The 17,567-nt window shown below is 37.2% G+C and overlaps 1 protein-coding gene across 1 annotated transcript in view; it reads right to left on the bottom strand.

Annotated features, from left to right (window-relative positions):
- slc4a4a (solute carrier family 4 member 4a) overlaps positions 1-17,567 on the bottom strand; it is a gene marked incomplete at its 3' end in the record, with an annotated part of 88,075 nt that overhangs the window by 34,930 nt on the left and 35,578 nt on the right. Inside the window, exons 5-8 of the mRNA XM_079250776.1 lie at positions 10,747-10,882; positions 9,404-9,564; positions 6,424-6,603; positions 2,307-2,383 (exon numbers count right to left, since the gene is read on the bottom strand). Of these exons, the coding sequence (XP_079106902.1) occupies positions 2,307-2,383; positions 6,424-6,603; positions 9,404-9,564; positions 10,747-10,882 (554 nt within the window). The remainder of the gene's footprint in view (positions 1-2,306; positions 2,384-6,423; positions 6,604-9,403; positions 9,565-10,746; positions 10,883-17,567) is intronic.

Genomic DNA, 17,567 nt, shown 5'->3' with positions numbered 1-17,567 from the left:
CGGGGATGAGTTTTGCTTGTTTTAAGAAATGATTTACACTTTGTACTCATAACGTCTCGGCTGCACCAGCTTGTCAGATTATTTACAAAACCTCCAACATTTTATTGCATGTTAATCCATTTTCTACAACGATGTAAGTAAGTCTCATTTCACACTTGCCTGCACTTCTCTGCGACAGATTAATTTGTCTTTTTCTCTTCTCCTTCACAGTCCTTAAACCTGAATTGTTTTGTTATTGGTCAGCGTTACTGATTAGTTAGACTGGGAGTTATCAGCAGCTCAGGTTTCAGCATCAAGCTTCATTAGTCGAGTTTTTCCACAATTCAATTTTACTCAAGTTGCGTGGATCCAGCGGTCTACTCTGCGGTCGGGTTTTTCACTGTCTTCATTTAGTTTTTCCTTCAGCAAGGAATCCCATTTTCATTTTATTTTCATGTTTTGTAAATAATTTTCTATTAAAACCACATTGATCCCTGTAGTTTTACATGTTGTAGAACTTTTGAGCTATTGCTTAAATAGTAGTTTATAAAATAAAATAAAATAAAATAAAAATAAAATAAAATAAAAATAGCTTTAACTAAACGACTCATCTTAAGATAAATTAATTTACCCTCACAAATAAATGCCTCCTGCCATCTGTGTCTTTATTGTCTTGCCGTCTGCATCTCAAAAAATAAACCAAGAATTTGTAAATATAGAAAAAATAGTATTATATAATAATAATAAAAATAAAATAAAATATTGAATTGAATGAAACTAAATAAAATTACATTAAAGTTAAAAAATAAAATAAAACAAAAAAAATCAAAACAAAACAAAATAAAATAAAGCTATTGGAGATTCTTCATTTGATTTTCTTAAATACAAAAAATTACATGTTATTGTGTTTTCACTACTTTCCCTGTATTACTCCAACTTGTCTTTTGTACCGTGACTTTAAGGGTCCCGAAAGGAAATTATAAATAAAATGTATTTATTTTTTTTATCTAACTAATAAACATTATGGCCTTGAGAAAAAAGGTTTTATCTGTTTGTTTGTTTTTTCATTAATAACAAATTCTAATAAACACTTTTGTGTCATGGCAGTTTAAACTATTAAATATTGTCGTCACTAATGATTAGTCCCTCGTCAATCAGGTCTCAGTTTTCTCTAACGGTTGGCAGGATGGAACATCACCCTCCTTCTCAGCCTCCACCAGAAACGTTAAACCAGACTGATCTGGACAGTTTGTAGGTCATATCATTAGAATAATTTAGATTTCTTTCCTGATTTACAGTCTGCAACATGACATTAACATCCTGAAACGGAACTTCTTCATCACCAAACTTTCTCTAAAATGATGCAGGAATAAAAGAGATCAAAGCGCCAACGTGCACCAGAGGTGATGATGTTTTGCCTCGTCCTTTTCCAGACATCAAAACCAAAATATCCACGATGGCTGACTTTCCTTCAACTAATATCTTTCAATCATAAAGACAGACTCTTCTTTCTGTCCACTTTCACCCACATTGCTCTCTCGCCTCGTCGGCCGCACATTTCCCTTCACAAACCTCCCTTTTTGTTTGTTCTTGCTTCAAATTAAGAGCATCCGACATTTGTTTAGTCCCCTCCCTGAAACAAACAAAAGACCACCCCTGATGACCCCGAGGGCCCTGAGAGGCTTGGAAACTAGCAGGATAGATAAATATTTAGGGATAAAGCCTTTGAGAGTTTTAATAGATTTCCAAAGGAATTGGGAAGCCGAGGCAGAAATTTTCAGACTGGATTAAAATTAGATTTCTTTCTAGTCTTCATCAGCAGATGAGTAGCTGAGTTTTATTAAAGCTATAAAGGATTTAAAGTCTTTTTTTTTATTAAGACCAGAAAGAAAAAACAGTAATCTAATCTACAGGTGAAAAATCATGGACTATAGTCTTTGCTTTGGTCTGATCTGAACTCTTATCATCCTTTTCCTGGTTTCTACTGGAGTTTATCTGGTTTGTTTCCTGCAAACAGCTCATTCAGCTGACTGATCTATGTGCATATTTTGACTTGTGCAAGTATTTGCTTTTGCAAAATTAAAAGTGTGATTACAAGCATTTAGTTTCTTCTATTTTATCTGAAAAAGCTAAATTAATTTAAACAGCTTTATCTAAATAGTTTCTAAAGCCACAATGTTCACCTGTTAAACTGAGTAATTCTGTTATTAAATGTTTATAAAAGCAGTTAAATGAACCTATTTATTTTTATTAATGATCAAATCATTGACAAAAATGTCATTGAGCAGAATTATGATGCAAAAACAAAAAGAGTTGAGTTGACAAACCTGGTCCTTTTCTGGTTTGTCAGAGATGTCGTTCAGGCTGCTGGACGCCAGGTTGCGGTGGGTCGTGGTGGGACTGTCTGTTGGTACACAGCAACACACAGCAGTTGGACAACCTCACCTTCATCAGGATGGAGGGAGTGAGTGGAAAAGAGGATGAAGGAGGAGACCCAGGAAAAAAAAAGTGGCCCAGCACCCAACATAAAACCCCCCAGCAGTGATCGTCACCCAGACTTAAAGGGGAAAGAGGAGATGCTTCAGTCTATTTGGTCTAATTTAACTCCACAGCTAAAAAAAAAAAAAAAAAATCATAAAAATCTCCAGTAAAACTTCAATAAAAGTGTTAAAAATATCTGGATCTGTTGACAGAAAGTATTTCCTGTTTAAGTAACGTCAAACTTTCCATCTGAATTTAGACTAAATCGCTCTAATTAAATATAATGAAACATAATTTCTCTCATGTTTATTTAACGAGGAGCAGATCTAGTCGCTCCAGTTAATGTCTATCTGTCCCGTCTTTCTCATCAAACTCTCCTACAAAGTGCCCTCCTCATCCTCAGCAGGTGAACTTCAGGCTTTGACTGATCCTCTGCTGACTTTCAGTTTCTGCTCATCATCTCATGAGCGATCTGACAGCTACGCAGAGATCAGACAGAGTCATCCAGGGACTGAAAAACCTCAGCGGGTGCAAAAACCTGGTGCCACTGCAGCCTTTCATACATCTGCCCCCTCAGCATCATGGGTAATAACATGCATGTCAGTATGATGCAGCCAGATCGTAATAAAAAATAGCTACTAATAAAAAAGAAAAAAACTAAACTGACAAGTGTTTTATCTGAAAACCAAAGAAAATAACTGCATGAATTTTGCATCCTATACACATCATTACTGATGGTCTGCGATGTGAACTGGGTCTGCTGAACTTACTAAGCCAGTCCATACTGGTACTCCTTTGGTTCTGCAGGTCCTCCATTGAGATGTGACCCGACAGGCAAGTCACAGAGTTCTCAAGAGGACTGCGGACTTTTAGTAGCAGCAGCAGGTTATCAGAACCAATCCAGGCAAGCAGAGCGGAGAAAAGAGAGATGGAAAGGACAGATGAGGGCCGAAATGACAGCAGAACACACTGAAACAAAGAGATAAATCATTAAGATGAAAAGAAAAAAGGGTTTAAAAGATTTTAGTAGGATTTATCTGCGTTAAAAGCTGTGGAACAGAGGAGGGGTGTAGTTAAACACGGGAACCACGGGCCGTCGGAAACAGTCGATTTAAACAGGTTTTTTTTGTAAAACAAAAATGCACTTTATTGTTAAAGAGTTACAATCACTTAATGATCATTATTGGCTTTATCTTCACCATGATCCTGACAGCAGATGCAGGTCCTTTCCATCTGGACCTTCTTAACACTAAAATCTGTCTTTAATGTGAAGGTAATCAATAAGTTTCCTTTCCAAAGACCCATGACTCCTCACAGCTTGTTTACATCCCAATCACACATCTGGCTATGTAGCATGTAGCCGGCTAGCACTTTTCATTCATTTTCAGTTTTTATTTCATTTACTGATGATTTTGTAGCAGAATCACAAGCCAATGCACTTCCAATTATTTTAATTTCTTATTTAATTTTTATTTCATGTATTGGTGATTAATTTGTAGCAAAATGAAATGCAAATGTATTTTAATAAATGAATAAATAATATCTAATTCATAAATATCAAATTCATGAATCCAGTTAAGTTTCTACTTACTTACTCTACGTATTTTTGTATGTTATATGTTTTTTTTGGCAGTTTTATGTGGAAAAAAGTGAAAATACATGTTAACATGAACACAAATTTGAATAAAAATTTCCAATGTGAGACTACTTCTGCAAGTATAAATAATTAAATCTAAAACTGTAAAACAGGGTTTAAAAAAGAAAAATGCGGGGTCGGTGTAGGTACCAGATCTTCTTGGGGCCCTGCACCACGTGCTGATGAGGCAGTATATGATTGGCTGGACGTTGGATGCACAATTGCGGTTGGTCTGGACAACTTACGGAAGTAATTTTTTAGCTAAGTGGGATTGTAGCTGTTTTTATGTAGGACAGCGTTTACAAAGAAATCCATCATTACTGATCGAACGAGACTGACCACATCCTGACCATCACTTCTACTGTTTAACTCCCGAGAGCAGAAAGGCCGCATTTTGGAAAGCATGGAAAAATTACACGATTAAAACTAACTGTGTGACTTAACGTTAATGTCAGCAACTCCTACTTAGTTCATATTTGCAATATTTATTCACAATTTAACCAGTTATACATAAATTAGATGGACAGGTGTTTCGCTACCTGGGCTTGGTGGGGTTTTTTTTGGTGGGGTTTGTTTGCAATGTGTTGACAAGTTGCCATAATAAAACCGAATCATCTTCAGATTGAAATGAGCTTTATTGATCTGGGAAAACACGTTTAGTTTGCCAAACAAAATGTAAAATTAAAGCAAAGATTTCTATTGATAAATTAGAGATCACAAGCATCTTATCAATATACTGTGACGTCATCAGCAAGCGCAGCCCGAGCAGATATGGTACCCCAGCGTGGGTATCTTATGAACTCCCATGCTGTGGACTTCTCTTTGAGGTAATAACGTCCTTTGTTTTCTGGTGTGGAGGACTAAAGCAGATGTTTTACAGGTGTCGATACATTACGTCTCTGTTCATGCTGCTGCCTATAGTGAAGAGCTTCGGGCCTGGAGGGCCACAATCCTGCAGGTTTTCCATGTATCCCTGCTACAACACACTTGACCTTTGAGTTAATCACTAAATGTGCTGAACTTCATTGGCTGCTGGATCAATTTAATGGAAATCAGGTGTGTTGGAACAGGGATAAATGGAAATTTATTTTTAATTTTTTAATTTTTGTCATTTTTGTTTATGTCATAATGCAACACCCGTAGTAGTAATGTCAGACAGCTGAAACAACCTGCTAAGATAAAAATTATCTGTATTGCCTGATTTGGACATGAGGTAAAGAAAACTGTCAAAACATCTGAACTTCACATTTTTTCATCAGCTGTCCAAAGTAAATACAGTTAAGCTAGCTAAGTTGATGCTAGTTTCACAACGGTTTGCATAAAGACTCATTGGTTTTGTTAGAAGCCTCAATTATTTATTTGCGATGGACAAATGGTCCAATATTGTTGTGCTTATATGGTATTTGTGGTTTGAATTACTGATAAGGGTGGTAAATCCAACCAATGATAAGCAACTGCAGCTAAAGGCTCTGCTTAAACAAATGTTAGCATGCTAGCATGACGTTAAAGTAGTCCTAAACAAAACTTTCATAGTTCACGTAAAACCTTCTCTAACATTGAACTTTCACACCAAAATAATGTCAACAGGAGTCAGTTACACCTGTTTATGTTCCATTAAAACAAGCTACATGATGATTTACCTGTTAGCTTTAGCTAACACAGCTATCAGCTATGGGCCAACGCAGCACTGATGCATCTGTGGCCCTTTAGAAAGCTGTCTCTGTTCCTTTTGTTATATAGCAAAGCTGTGAAGACTTTAGAGCTTGTTTTTATGGGAAACTACAACCTAAAGCAGAACCATGTGTTACAGAATAAATATCTTTTACACCTATTTTCAAATGCTAGCTTTTGATTGTGGTCATGATGTCATTATTACCACTTATTTTAATGTGCTTGTACATTAACAGCAACTTCTGTAGTTAGAAAAAGCTGATAAACACAAAGGAATTGGAAATAACTACAAACTATTGCATACTGAGGCCTGTAAGTCTTACTGATCAAGCTTCATATTCAAGTGCTGTTAAAGTGGATACATGTTTGTGATTGAAGATTAGTTTCATTAACAAGTTGAATTTTGTAAGAGAAATTATTGTGTTAAATGGTTAAATGACACATAGACAGACTTCTGTTAGGATTGTTAATATTTCATGCTTCTTTTGGTTCAAGCTGATTATTATTTGGGCTTTTCAGTGCCACATTAGTGGGTTCATGCCCTCTAAACTGTCTTTGCAGGTATACTAATTGAATAAAAAAAAATAAAAATATATATAATATATCCTGTCTTTAATAAAAATGAAAAGACTGCACCAAACTGGCACCAGTATTACCGTTTTCCTGGTTGGAAAACAGCCTACTTGCACTGGAGACCGTTTTGCCGATGTCAGCCAGGGAGCGCAGGTTGGACTTCTTGGTCTGGTGGCGATGTTTCCGTAGCAACGTGTACATCACCTTGTCCTTAAGGTCTGCTCTCAGCTGGCCGATCTCTATCTGGTTGTCAGTGATCATCTCTGAAGGAAGAGGAGACAAGAGCGAGATAATCAGGAAAGAGATTTTACATAATTACTCGTCATTTAAAGTCGTGAAGAAATACTTATTTCTTTATAAATAAATTTATTTATAAATGTTATGTAATAGAACATGTGAAAATGCACTGTTTTGATTTATAGTTAAGCATTTAACAGGATTACCTTTTATTTGTTTTTAGTTTTATTTTCTTTTTCTATGATACATTTATTTTTATGTTTTGCTTGCTTATATTGGAAAATGTTCTGCATTTATTTGTCGGACACCAGGAAGAATAGCTGCAGTTTTGCTGCAGCTAATGGAGATCTAATTGAAAAAATAAAGAATAAAAGAATAAAAATTACAGCTAAATATTTTTAAAAAAAATTTTTTTAGATTTGCAAATGTCAGAACAGTATTTGTTAAGGCAGATTTAGTCAAGTATTTCTTGGGACATCATTTTAGAAATTAAAATAATGAAATTGTCAAATTAACCACAGAATTTTGTGACAAAATCAGTGTTTTCAGGAGGTAAGACTGGCCAAAATCAGTTTTTTATAAAAAATATGCACATTTTTAAGGGCTTTATTTAATTTAATTTTGGATCCCTTATGTAGACCCGCCTCACTCTTGATTTCATTACACAATCACTCAAAGCAGATATCAAGTCACAGTAGAAACCTACTTCACACTCGCACAGACTTAATTAGTGCTTCCAAGACTGTAATATTCCTGAATAAAAGTCTTCATGGCATCACGAAACGGCTCAATTTAAGGTCTTGCCTATTTTAAAAAAGAAGGTCAGAATCCTGAATGCTGACAGGAAGCAGCCTCAGGGAGATTTCTCTTCCTGCAGAGGGCTAGTGCTGTTAATGGCCCATCAGTCAAGTCGGCAGGCCTCAAAGCAAGAGGCCCAGCTCCTCTCGGCCTGTGCAGTCCGCACAGCACAGTCAATTACTTCACATTAATCAGTCCTAGTGGTAACTCTTCCTCCTGCTCCTTCATGCAGACAATAAAAAAGGATGGTGCGATGCATGACATAGGAGGCACATAATCACCTCAGAGCAAATGGAGAGGGTTGACTGTCCTGAAATTGTGGCGTTTTTGTGTGACCATTTATCAGCTATTTGAGTCCATTGTTGCTGCATCTCAGGCCTTCAGATACTCAGACGTAGCAGGAGTGAAATGTCAGAGTCATGTGACATCCATCAACCCACAAATCTGTGCATCATACTGCAGTCTGACGGCACATCAGAGCACAGATCGAACACAGACAGAAGAGGTCTTGGTTCACAATCGGGAACATGCTGACCTTTATCAGTCAGCAAAGAAAACAGATGGAGAGATGAAAAGAAGGAAAACAGTATTAGCCTTAATTTAATAACATAATCATTCTTGGTAGTTTTGAAGTAAAATAGGGACACTTGATGCAGTTAACAGCAAGGTACAAGATAAAAATGATTATTAATATTTACAGACAAAATATACTAAGCATTGTTAAGGTAAATGGGGAAACTGTGTAAATAAACTACCAATTTTAGGTTTTTCTTCTTTACTTTTCAATATTTAACAGCACACAATGTAGCTATCAAGGCTACTATAAGATTCAGTATTTATTTATTTATTTATTACTATTTTATTGACTAAAGGAAGTTTACTGTTACTCAAATGAAATCAAGCTTTATGTTTACATGTTTTTATGTGATATTGTTCATAATGCATTCGCCTTTCCATCTACTATAAAGTCAACAATACAAAGAAACTGTTTGGGCACTTTAAAGTATTAAAAAACGTAGAAAACAGTTTAAAATCATTTAATTTAACCATAAAACAGCAAACTGAGTCAGTTGCATAGAGGAGCCTCTGGCGGTTAAAAGCAAAAACTGCAGTTCCCCCTTCATCCACTAGGGGCTCCAAAACAGAGCGAATCTCCATAGACTCCCATTTTAGGTTTAATAAGTCAGGTTTACCTTCATGACAACTGTGGGGGGAGTAAATTTATTTACCAACTCTTCCGTTTAGAAGTGAGTTCATATTGAAATTTGACATATTTAGGGGCGTGTCCTTTTGATTGACAGGTACCCGATCTCCCGCTTCAAGAAGGAGGAATGCAGAACAACAGCGGTTTTTAGCCGCTTAACAGTGTGACTTAGCTTTAGCCAGGTTACCGGCCTGATAAGACTCCACCTACCATTACAAATCAGCCCGTCTTACTTTTTATAAGCATATAATTCTAGTTTTTGCCAACCTTCAAGAACTTGTGAGTCAAATCACACTCAGAAGTCATATACTTGCTAGTACAGACATGTCAGAAGTACAAACTCTGAAGAAAAAGACGTTGCTGGAAAAAAAAAAGCATGAAACATTGCTGAAACTGCTAAAAAGGGAGCAAGCAATGCTCACAGTTGTTGTTGGCATGGTCTGCGATGAAGTTGAAGAGGGAAATCCAAGACAAGTACACACAAATATGCATACTGATAGGCGGCCAGCATGTGTGCTTGTCTTGCAATGAATGGCACAGTGGCCACGGTCACATGACTTAACTTTTATTCTGAATTAAAGAAAAATTAAGTTAAACTGGCTTTCTTTCATCCTGACAAATTTGCCACAAAAAAAATGTGTGTAACTTCTCTTGGTTTTGCTTTCATTACATTAAATTCTTTACATTAAATCATTTGTTTACTGTAACGTTGCAACGGATAACTTTCAGCCATTTCAGCATCATGTTCGTAATTGTTAGAACTGATCCGAAGTCAGTATTGTTTTTGGTCACAGAAGAAAAATGAACTGATAAAACGAACTTACCAACAACCTGAGACAGAGTTGAAGCCTCCATGTCGAGCATGATGGTGCCTTTCTCTATGCATGTCCGCAACTCAAACAGGCTGTGCAAAGACAGTGTGGCCACGTGGGGTTTACTCCATCGCTCACCTCCCTTTTCCACCTTCTCCTCAAACTTGATCCACCTGGAGAGGATTAAATAAATAGATTTTATTAAATTCTCATCTGCAACGGAGACCTTGCAGCTGTAGCAGCTATACAGCATTTAGATGTGTAAATTATCCTTTTATTTTATTAAAATTAGGTTGTGTTTTTCCATTCTGGGGTGACAGCCAGAACTGTTTCAGAACCAGGGTTTTTATTTGCCCACTTTGGCTGCCAAACCTGCACTTGGCAGACAGACAGTGACACCCAGCACTGCTGAGACCATCTTGTACATTTTGAGCCCACTTGCTAAAACTCTTCAAGTGCTCGCAGAATAGTTAGGAAACTTTAAGAGAAAATATCTCAGTTTAGTTTTTTGGTAATTTAAGATACATTTTCAGTTTTCTGGTATTAAATCCGATTTTTTTAAAGGTGCAATGTGCCGGATATACAACATGTAGCAGCACAGATAAAAACCTCCCAAACTCACTGTGGTTATAAAAACCATGGGTATGAATATCACCATTTCTACCAGTAGAAAATTGTGTGAGTTTATTATCCAATAATTATCCCCCATCAGCCTCCCGTTGCTTCTTTTTTTTTTTTTTTTTTTAAAAACAATCCCTAGTTTTGTATTATGGTGAATATTTCCACATATCAATTTTAATTTTCTGTCCAGAAGCTTTTTAGATGATTTATTTATTATTAAAATAAAAAAGTTGAACTATAGATACAAATAAAAACTTTCATTTTCAACACCATATATATAAAAAGTTAATTATCCTTAAGAACCTTTTTTCATTTTAAGTAACATGCATACTAAATACTCCTTTGTAGAGTTTCTCTGCAAGTCAGTCAGGCCACAGCTACTGTCTGCAGTACAATTGGTCAGAGGTTAGAATGACAAATAAACCCATTTGGTGACTGGAACAGCAGCTTGGGGATCCAGTTTCCCCCTGAGAAAGCTTCACTCATCCAGGGCTAATGATGTATAAACTAATCATCCCATTTCTGTCCAATCACAGCCCAGCAGTTGGCCACACAGATGAAACCTGTGAAACCGGCTGAAAAATGCTCTTTGAGATCAAACATTTGGAGGTAAACTTGATGAGAGGTGTTTGTGTAAACTTAAATTAACTTCATGGTTCTGTATTTGATGGGGGAGTTGGGAAGGGGGGGGGGGGGGGGTACTGGAACTGAGATGAGGAACAAAATGTTCTTACCTGGCCGTCTCTTTCCATTCCATCTCCTGTCCATCCACTGACAGCAGTTCGTCCAGCTCGGTAAAGAGTTGTGGGGGTGCCGGGCCGTCATCTTCCTCCCCCAAGATGAAGCGGATCCTCTCCGCTGCAGGTGAGACTGTGGAAAGAGTGAAGATGCTGCAGTTCACAGGCTGGCATTGATGCCCGTTGGGCACGGGCTTCTCGTCCTCAGCTCGACCCTTCCCATTGACCTCAGGAGGAGCTGGAGGTGGTGGGATTTTAACCATCACCTCCTCTTTCTCCTCTGGATCCTCTTCCTTTTCTTCTTGATTATTGTTGTTGGACATCTTTAAAATCTTAGTGACCCCCCCCTCTGCGATGCTCTCCAAGTCAGCTGACCCCGGGTGTGAAGATCACACAGCAGTCTGCTAAGACGCGCAAGCTCTCCAGAGTCCCACAGCAGCAGCTAGACCCTCATTAAAGTCTTGGGTGGAAGTGACAGCCGCTCTCCTCTGCCTCCTCCAGCACTTGGCGAAACAGGTAGGAGGGGGCTGATGGAGTTTAGGGGTCCCCTCGGTGACAGTGTCCCCACAGTTTGCCCCTTCTCCCTCTCTTCTGCCTCCCCTCCACTGTTCAAACAGTTCTTCACAATTTGTCCTCCTGCCTTGGCACGCAGCCCTCATTAACAATTAGAAAATGCTTCACAAACCGTCCCATTCTGGAGCGATGGCTTGCCTTTCCTTCCTTTTGTTTTCTCATTTAAATATTAACTGTGTAACACAATTCCAGTAGGACTGATGCACAGTAACACTTGTAAGTGCTATTCAGACGTGGTATAAATGGACGACACGATCACCGATTGTTTCAACAAGTGTACACTATGTTCCAGCCCTGAATGAAAGCAGGTCCACGGGTCAGAGGAGGAACGGGACATCAGCAAAAATCTACATAAAATCAGTGTGTAGTCCAACAAGGCTCATATCAGTCTGCTTTTCTAGATTAGACTAAATAAATAAATAAATAAAAGTAAGTTTTTCCAGTAAACCATCTGTAAATAATACTTGTAATTCAGCTTTTGCAGTATTTGCTGCGCTGTAACATTTCAAATATTTAATCTAAAAATATAAATGTGTGTGTGTGTGTGTATATATATATATATATATATATATATATATATATATATATATATATATATATATATATATATATATATATATATGTACATATATATGTACATATATATATATATATAAATATATATGTATGTATGTATGTATGTATACACAAATTTGGGGTGGGAAAATTGAATAGTATTGATTTGATTTGTTTTTTAAATAAATAAAAATAATCCATTATGAAATTTTTATCATTTTTATTTTATTGATCTTTTAACTTGCCTTCTTGAGCATTATAGCAGCAAAATGGTGTTCTGGCTACTGTGTTGTTTTTTTCCTAATTGAAATAAAGAAAAATGACGAGCATAAAAAATAAAATAAAAAATTTATACATCATTTTTGTTTTTAATCTACAAAAATCAGCAATATCGAAGAACTGTGAGAATCGCAATTTGAATCGAATCGGCACCCAAAAATTCGGAATCGAATTGGGACAAAAGCATAATTACCAATAATACTTTTGTAGCCTTTTTATGGTACCCTGTATTGATTGGAACGTGTCTTTCCTTTATCAGTCATGTTTTCAGTGTTTCGTAGCTGACAGATTGGCTTTGTGTATAAAAATTAAAAAATAAAAAAACAAAATAAATGAATTAATGAATAAATAAATTAATAAATGAATTAAAAACAATATTTTAATTTAAGATAAAATAAAATAAAAGCTTTGTGTTATGGAGTGTCATATTAATTATCCTGTTTTTATAGCAAGAACCTTACCTCCAACAAGCCTACTGTCTGTACAAGCGAATGAGAAACTTTCTTTACAACTGAAAAGGAATCTAATCACATTATAATGTATTTTTCTCCAGAAAGAAGTCGCTTTTTAGCGTAAAGGATCAAAAAGCAGCTATAACTCTATACTTGTAGCTGCACACAGTGCAACTGAAGAAGCCTCTGACTGAACACACTACAGTATGTTATGTACTCTTCATGCAGGGTTATGTTGAGCAGCTTCTGCAGAACTTGTCATGGATTTCCAAGCTGTGTGTAGCTCTCTGTGATGTCTGGCGGAGGCGTGGCCTGTGGTTAAGGCAGCACAGCTGAGCAGAATCAGGATCATGCTCCTCACCTGCTTATAAACCCCAGGCTGTTCACCATTCCACGCTGGATCGTTGCCTCTTCTAGGTGTCAAACTAAGCTGAAACAAACCACAGCCCAGCCTCGCCTGCTCAGACCATCTGACGTCCTACCCAGCCAGTCCTGTCTGCCTGCCTGGGTCAATTCCTTGCCTTCCCGGATTCTGCCGTGATCCTCGGACATCAGCCACCTGGTCCGCTTGGTGATTGCCTAATTAAACAGTTAAACTGCTAACCTATTCCGTGGGTTCATTATCTTTTGTGACAGAACTCATCTTTGCACAATCAGCTTCGGGGCTCCAGCACAGACTCAACTTCTTCCTCATCAGTTTTTCAGCTTCTATACGTCTCTGGTTCTGATGCCCCAAAACATGGTTGCAACCAGCTCTATAAGTCCTTTAATTCCCTTCATTGTAGCTAATAAGGATCATTAATTACACTGAAACTGCCATTAATTACAGCACTTTTGTTACATTTTACAGGTATATTTACAGTATATTGTGATTCAAGATGAAGTCTGCTTCATAGCTATTCTGTGGAGGAAATTGACAGCTACTGTTCAAAACGTGCTTAAATCTAACTTACTGTACCTTCACAACCACCAATCACCACTAAAATAGAGTACAGCTATTATTTACATTAAAAATGTCTGTGCAATGACATGCCAAAATATATACCTACACAAGGTCTATTAAAGTTAATGTCCCTGTAATTCAGACTGGTGTGTCATTTTACTCTGCAGGATGCTGAAGGAGGGCTCACACACGGAGTGTTTCTAGCTGCATAAATGGCAGGGAAAGAAGTTTTTATTGAAAGCATGTAAGTGCAGGAACCTGGTTCTGAATCTAATGTTTATCAGATTTAACTTTTAGATGTTTGCCCTTATACAGATTTTTATTTAAATCCTACTGGTGACTTTTTATGCATGATAAGATCAAGTTATTTTATTTTGTGTCATGATAAAGAAAAAAACAATATTACAATATTAGTTTAAGTTGGAACAAACAATGGCACCAAACCTTTGGGACCTTTATTTGACCAGTAGCATAGAGAGTATAATGTTCTGCTATAAAAATGGAAAGAAAAAGGTCATTTTTAATGAAATAGAGACATACCATTATAAAAACACGTGTGGGTCATTCTTACTGGGAAATAGTCAGATTATGTTCACGCTGGAGGTCAGTTTTGAATTTTTTGCCCATATGTGACTGATATTGGATTTTTTCAGGAAAGTGAACAGCACAAATCTGATTCTGTTTTAATTCCCAACCAGACCATTTTATTATGTGGTCCTAAACGATCTGATCTGTGTAGAACCAAAATGCCTCATTTCATCCGACTTTGAAGTCACAGAAGTGAGACAAACGTGACAATTCTTTCTGGTGAAAGAGGAACACAGCAGCATCAAATCATGGCAAAAAACATTAATGCAGCTCTTTTCGTTCATCAACTGGGCAGAAGGTTGTTAGTTCCAACTGTGGCCATACTTCTAAAATAATACACAAGCATGCTAAGCAGTGGGAGCGGGAGAAGAAAAATTGATTCAGATGAAAATCTGGATTTCTTTGTTTTACCATTTTTAAAATAGATTTTTTTGGTTTAATTCTTTTTTTTTTTTTTTTTCCAATTCTAAATGTTTATATGTTTAAACGTCAGATAGAGAAGAAGTTACAGCTTTCCTCCAGTAGGGGGCGAAATGTTTCTCTTTGATTGTCCAGTAACGTGACGTTATATCCGTTCTGGAAAACACGGAAACAGAAGGCAGAGAACGGCGGACAACCTGCAAAAATGTGCAGAGATAAATCCTCCAGCATCACATTTTAAATCTGAAGTATGGACACATTTTGGATTTTCTTACTCTGAAGGAAAAAGCAGAGCTGGACATGTGGAAAGCTGTTTGTAAACTCTGTAATGCACATGTGGCGTACTGCGGTAACACAACTAACGTTACTACCCACCTAGCAAGACGCCATCCTGAGGTAAATGCAGAGCTAACAGCCAAACGTAGCGGAGCAGGAAGACAACAGACACTCAAACCAGAACTTTTATGTGCAGTTCAAGCTTCTGAAACAAGAGGAAGTTCAAACAGCTGCTTCAGATATATTGCTGCTGAATAAATCTCAAAAACTGACACACAGCTGATTTTTTATTTCGGTAATCTGGCTCGTGATATAGTCTGTAAACTTGGTCATTGTGCAGCTTTTTCACAAGATCTGCTGTTTAAAAAGCAAAGTAAAAATCAACAATACTGAGGAATAACAAATTAAATGGAATCAGCACCAAAAAAAAAAAGTTAAAAATCTAATCAAAACAAAAGCGTATCGTCTGTCCTGTCAGCCATATTTACATCCGCAAACACGATGCACAAGAACCCTTTATTTCTTAAAAACCACAGAAAGGGGACGGCAAAGCTGTAAAAGCAGCGCAAATCATTTATAATAAAATCTGAAGGTTTGATATCACCGTTTCTAAAACGTCCCTAAAGCTGAGAGTTGAAATGTTTACAGGAGACATTTCAGAAAGCTTTTTAATAAAACAAAGCCTCACATCGGGATGAGCTGAAGGGGCCATTTAAAGGTCCTGAATGATTTGGATTAGGCTTCAGGAATGCGTTGTATCAACAGGGATCCTAGCAATCCAGCGCCAAGGCATAAACAAGTAAACAAATAATAACTTGGCAGATCAGATTATAGCGCCGTTTGCCAACAATGTGCCTTTTTTCCGGGGACTCTTAGCCTTCTCACATGAAAATGTAAAACTTAATGAACAAAAAGCCTTGAAAAAAAGCAAAAATAAATGTCTGCAAGACTCTGACAGATTCCAACCATCATTCAGAAGGCACAAAGGAATATTATTTACACTTAAATGAAGAAATCAGACACAAAAACAACCTGACAGCAACATTTCTAAACAGAAGAAGCTGAGCAATTAGCTCGACTTGCAGGTGAAATGTAGACGATTTCAGTCATCAGATCATCCACACAGCCCTTCATCTGTTCATTCATTAAATCCGCAATCTGGCCAAGGGGAAACAAGACGCGGGCTTGCAGATTTATTTCTCTTGTTGCGTTTTCTGCAGCACAACAACAACAACAAGAGTAGCAGCAGGTAAAAGCCAGACGAGCATCTGTCAGATTACAAGGTGAAGGATAAACTGTCTGCTGGCACTCACTCAGAGATTCCCACACTGGTTCACTCACACACATACACACACTCGTCCGCAAGCTGCAACTAGCCTGACTCGCTGCTACCTGCTTAATAACATCTTAGAAGGAATAATTAACATGTGGGTCACACACATTCAGCTGACTCTCATATAAAAAGCGATTTATGTTGATTACAGTAAACAGTTAAAACAAGCTTTAAATACATATATGGTCCAAATTGCATGGAAACAATAACCAACAGGGCAAGATTAGAGTCAAGGCTTGAGTAAAGTGGCTTCACAGGTAGAAACTACTGCTGTAGTAATGCAGGTTTTTTCCTCTCAAACAGCATCAGGAAATATAATGTAAGTGTAATAAAGTAATTCATTCATAAAAAAGGTCCCTGAGAAGCGAATGTAAACCCAGCTAGCTGAAGGAAAAGGTTTATCTTCCAGATGAGACTTGGCACAAGCCAAGGTTGGATACACTCTGTTCACTGATGAAATCCACTGTTTCACATAAACGGACTAAATCTAGATAAACATGTTCAAATTAAACAATTTTTCAACATTATTGTACACAGGTTAAAAAAAAAAAAAACAATGAAAATATCTATGTAAAGTCAAAGTATTTGAACCTTCTGGATTTATTAGAAAGTTAAAGCAGTCTGGCTTTTCAGTCAGTCGGATCTTTGGTGGGAACGTTTTCTTCCTGTTGAGACGGGTGAAAAGTTTAGTTTGGTTGAAAGATCACGCATGTGCTAAAAGTTTCCAGTCATTAAACTGGTGCTTTTGTTGTTAGTGATCCAGTGGTGATCCATGATGCTCAGTGGAAAGTCTGGCTACCAGTCACAGCATTCAACCAAACCCTTAAAACCAATCAAACAAAGTGAAGCAGTGAAAACTATATTAAATAAATCCGACCAAGTTAGTCTGAAAACAGGCATGAAAAAAGACATTTTCACAATCATTTGTCAGTTTTTCTGTAGATTTTTAGAAACCCAACTTTTGTGGATGGTGTGAAGGATTTTATTGGACTGTAATTAGTTGGATTGCAACTTTAAAAGTTCCCTGGAGATTATTTTGCATAAATAAAACTGAACTAAACTGAACACCACATCACAACATAACTGTTTTTATTTGTTTAAATCAGTGGTTTCCAAACTTTTTCTGCAAGGCCTCCTTTTCATCGACGACAATGTGGAGCCCCCCCCTCCCTTCCCCTCCCTCCCTCCCGTCACATAAACCAAAGAAATATACCAAGAAATGCGTCTTTAGTTTGTGTGTCTTGTAAGTAGCTATACTTAAAACCGTGTCGGTATTATTCATTCTTCTGCTTCAGTGTGAAACATTTTAAAGCAGGAATCTCTGCAAACTACTTCAGGTGAGTTTTCTACGAGACGATGCTGCTTTAGCAAAACTACTTTGCTACATGTGATAGTTGGA

Source organism: Telmatherina bonti, assembly GCF_933228915.1.
Source record: "Telmatherina bonti genome assembly, chromosome: 13".
Classification (NCBI taxonomy): domain Eukaryota; kingdom Metazoa; phylum Chordata; class Actinopteri; order Atheriniformes; family Telmatherinidae; genus Telmatherina; species Telmatherina bonti.
This window is presented reverse-complemented; position numbering and strand designations above follow the sequence as displayed.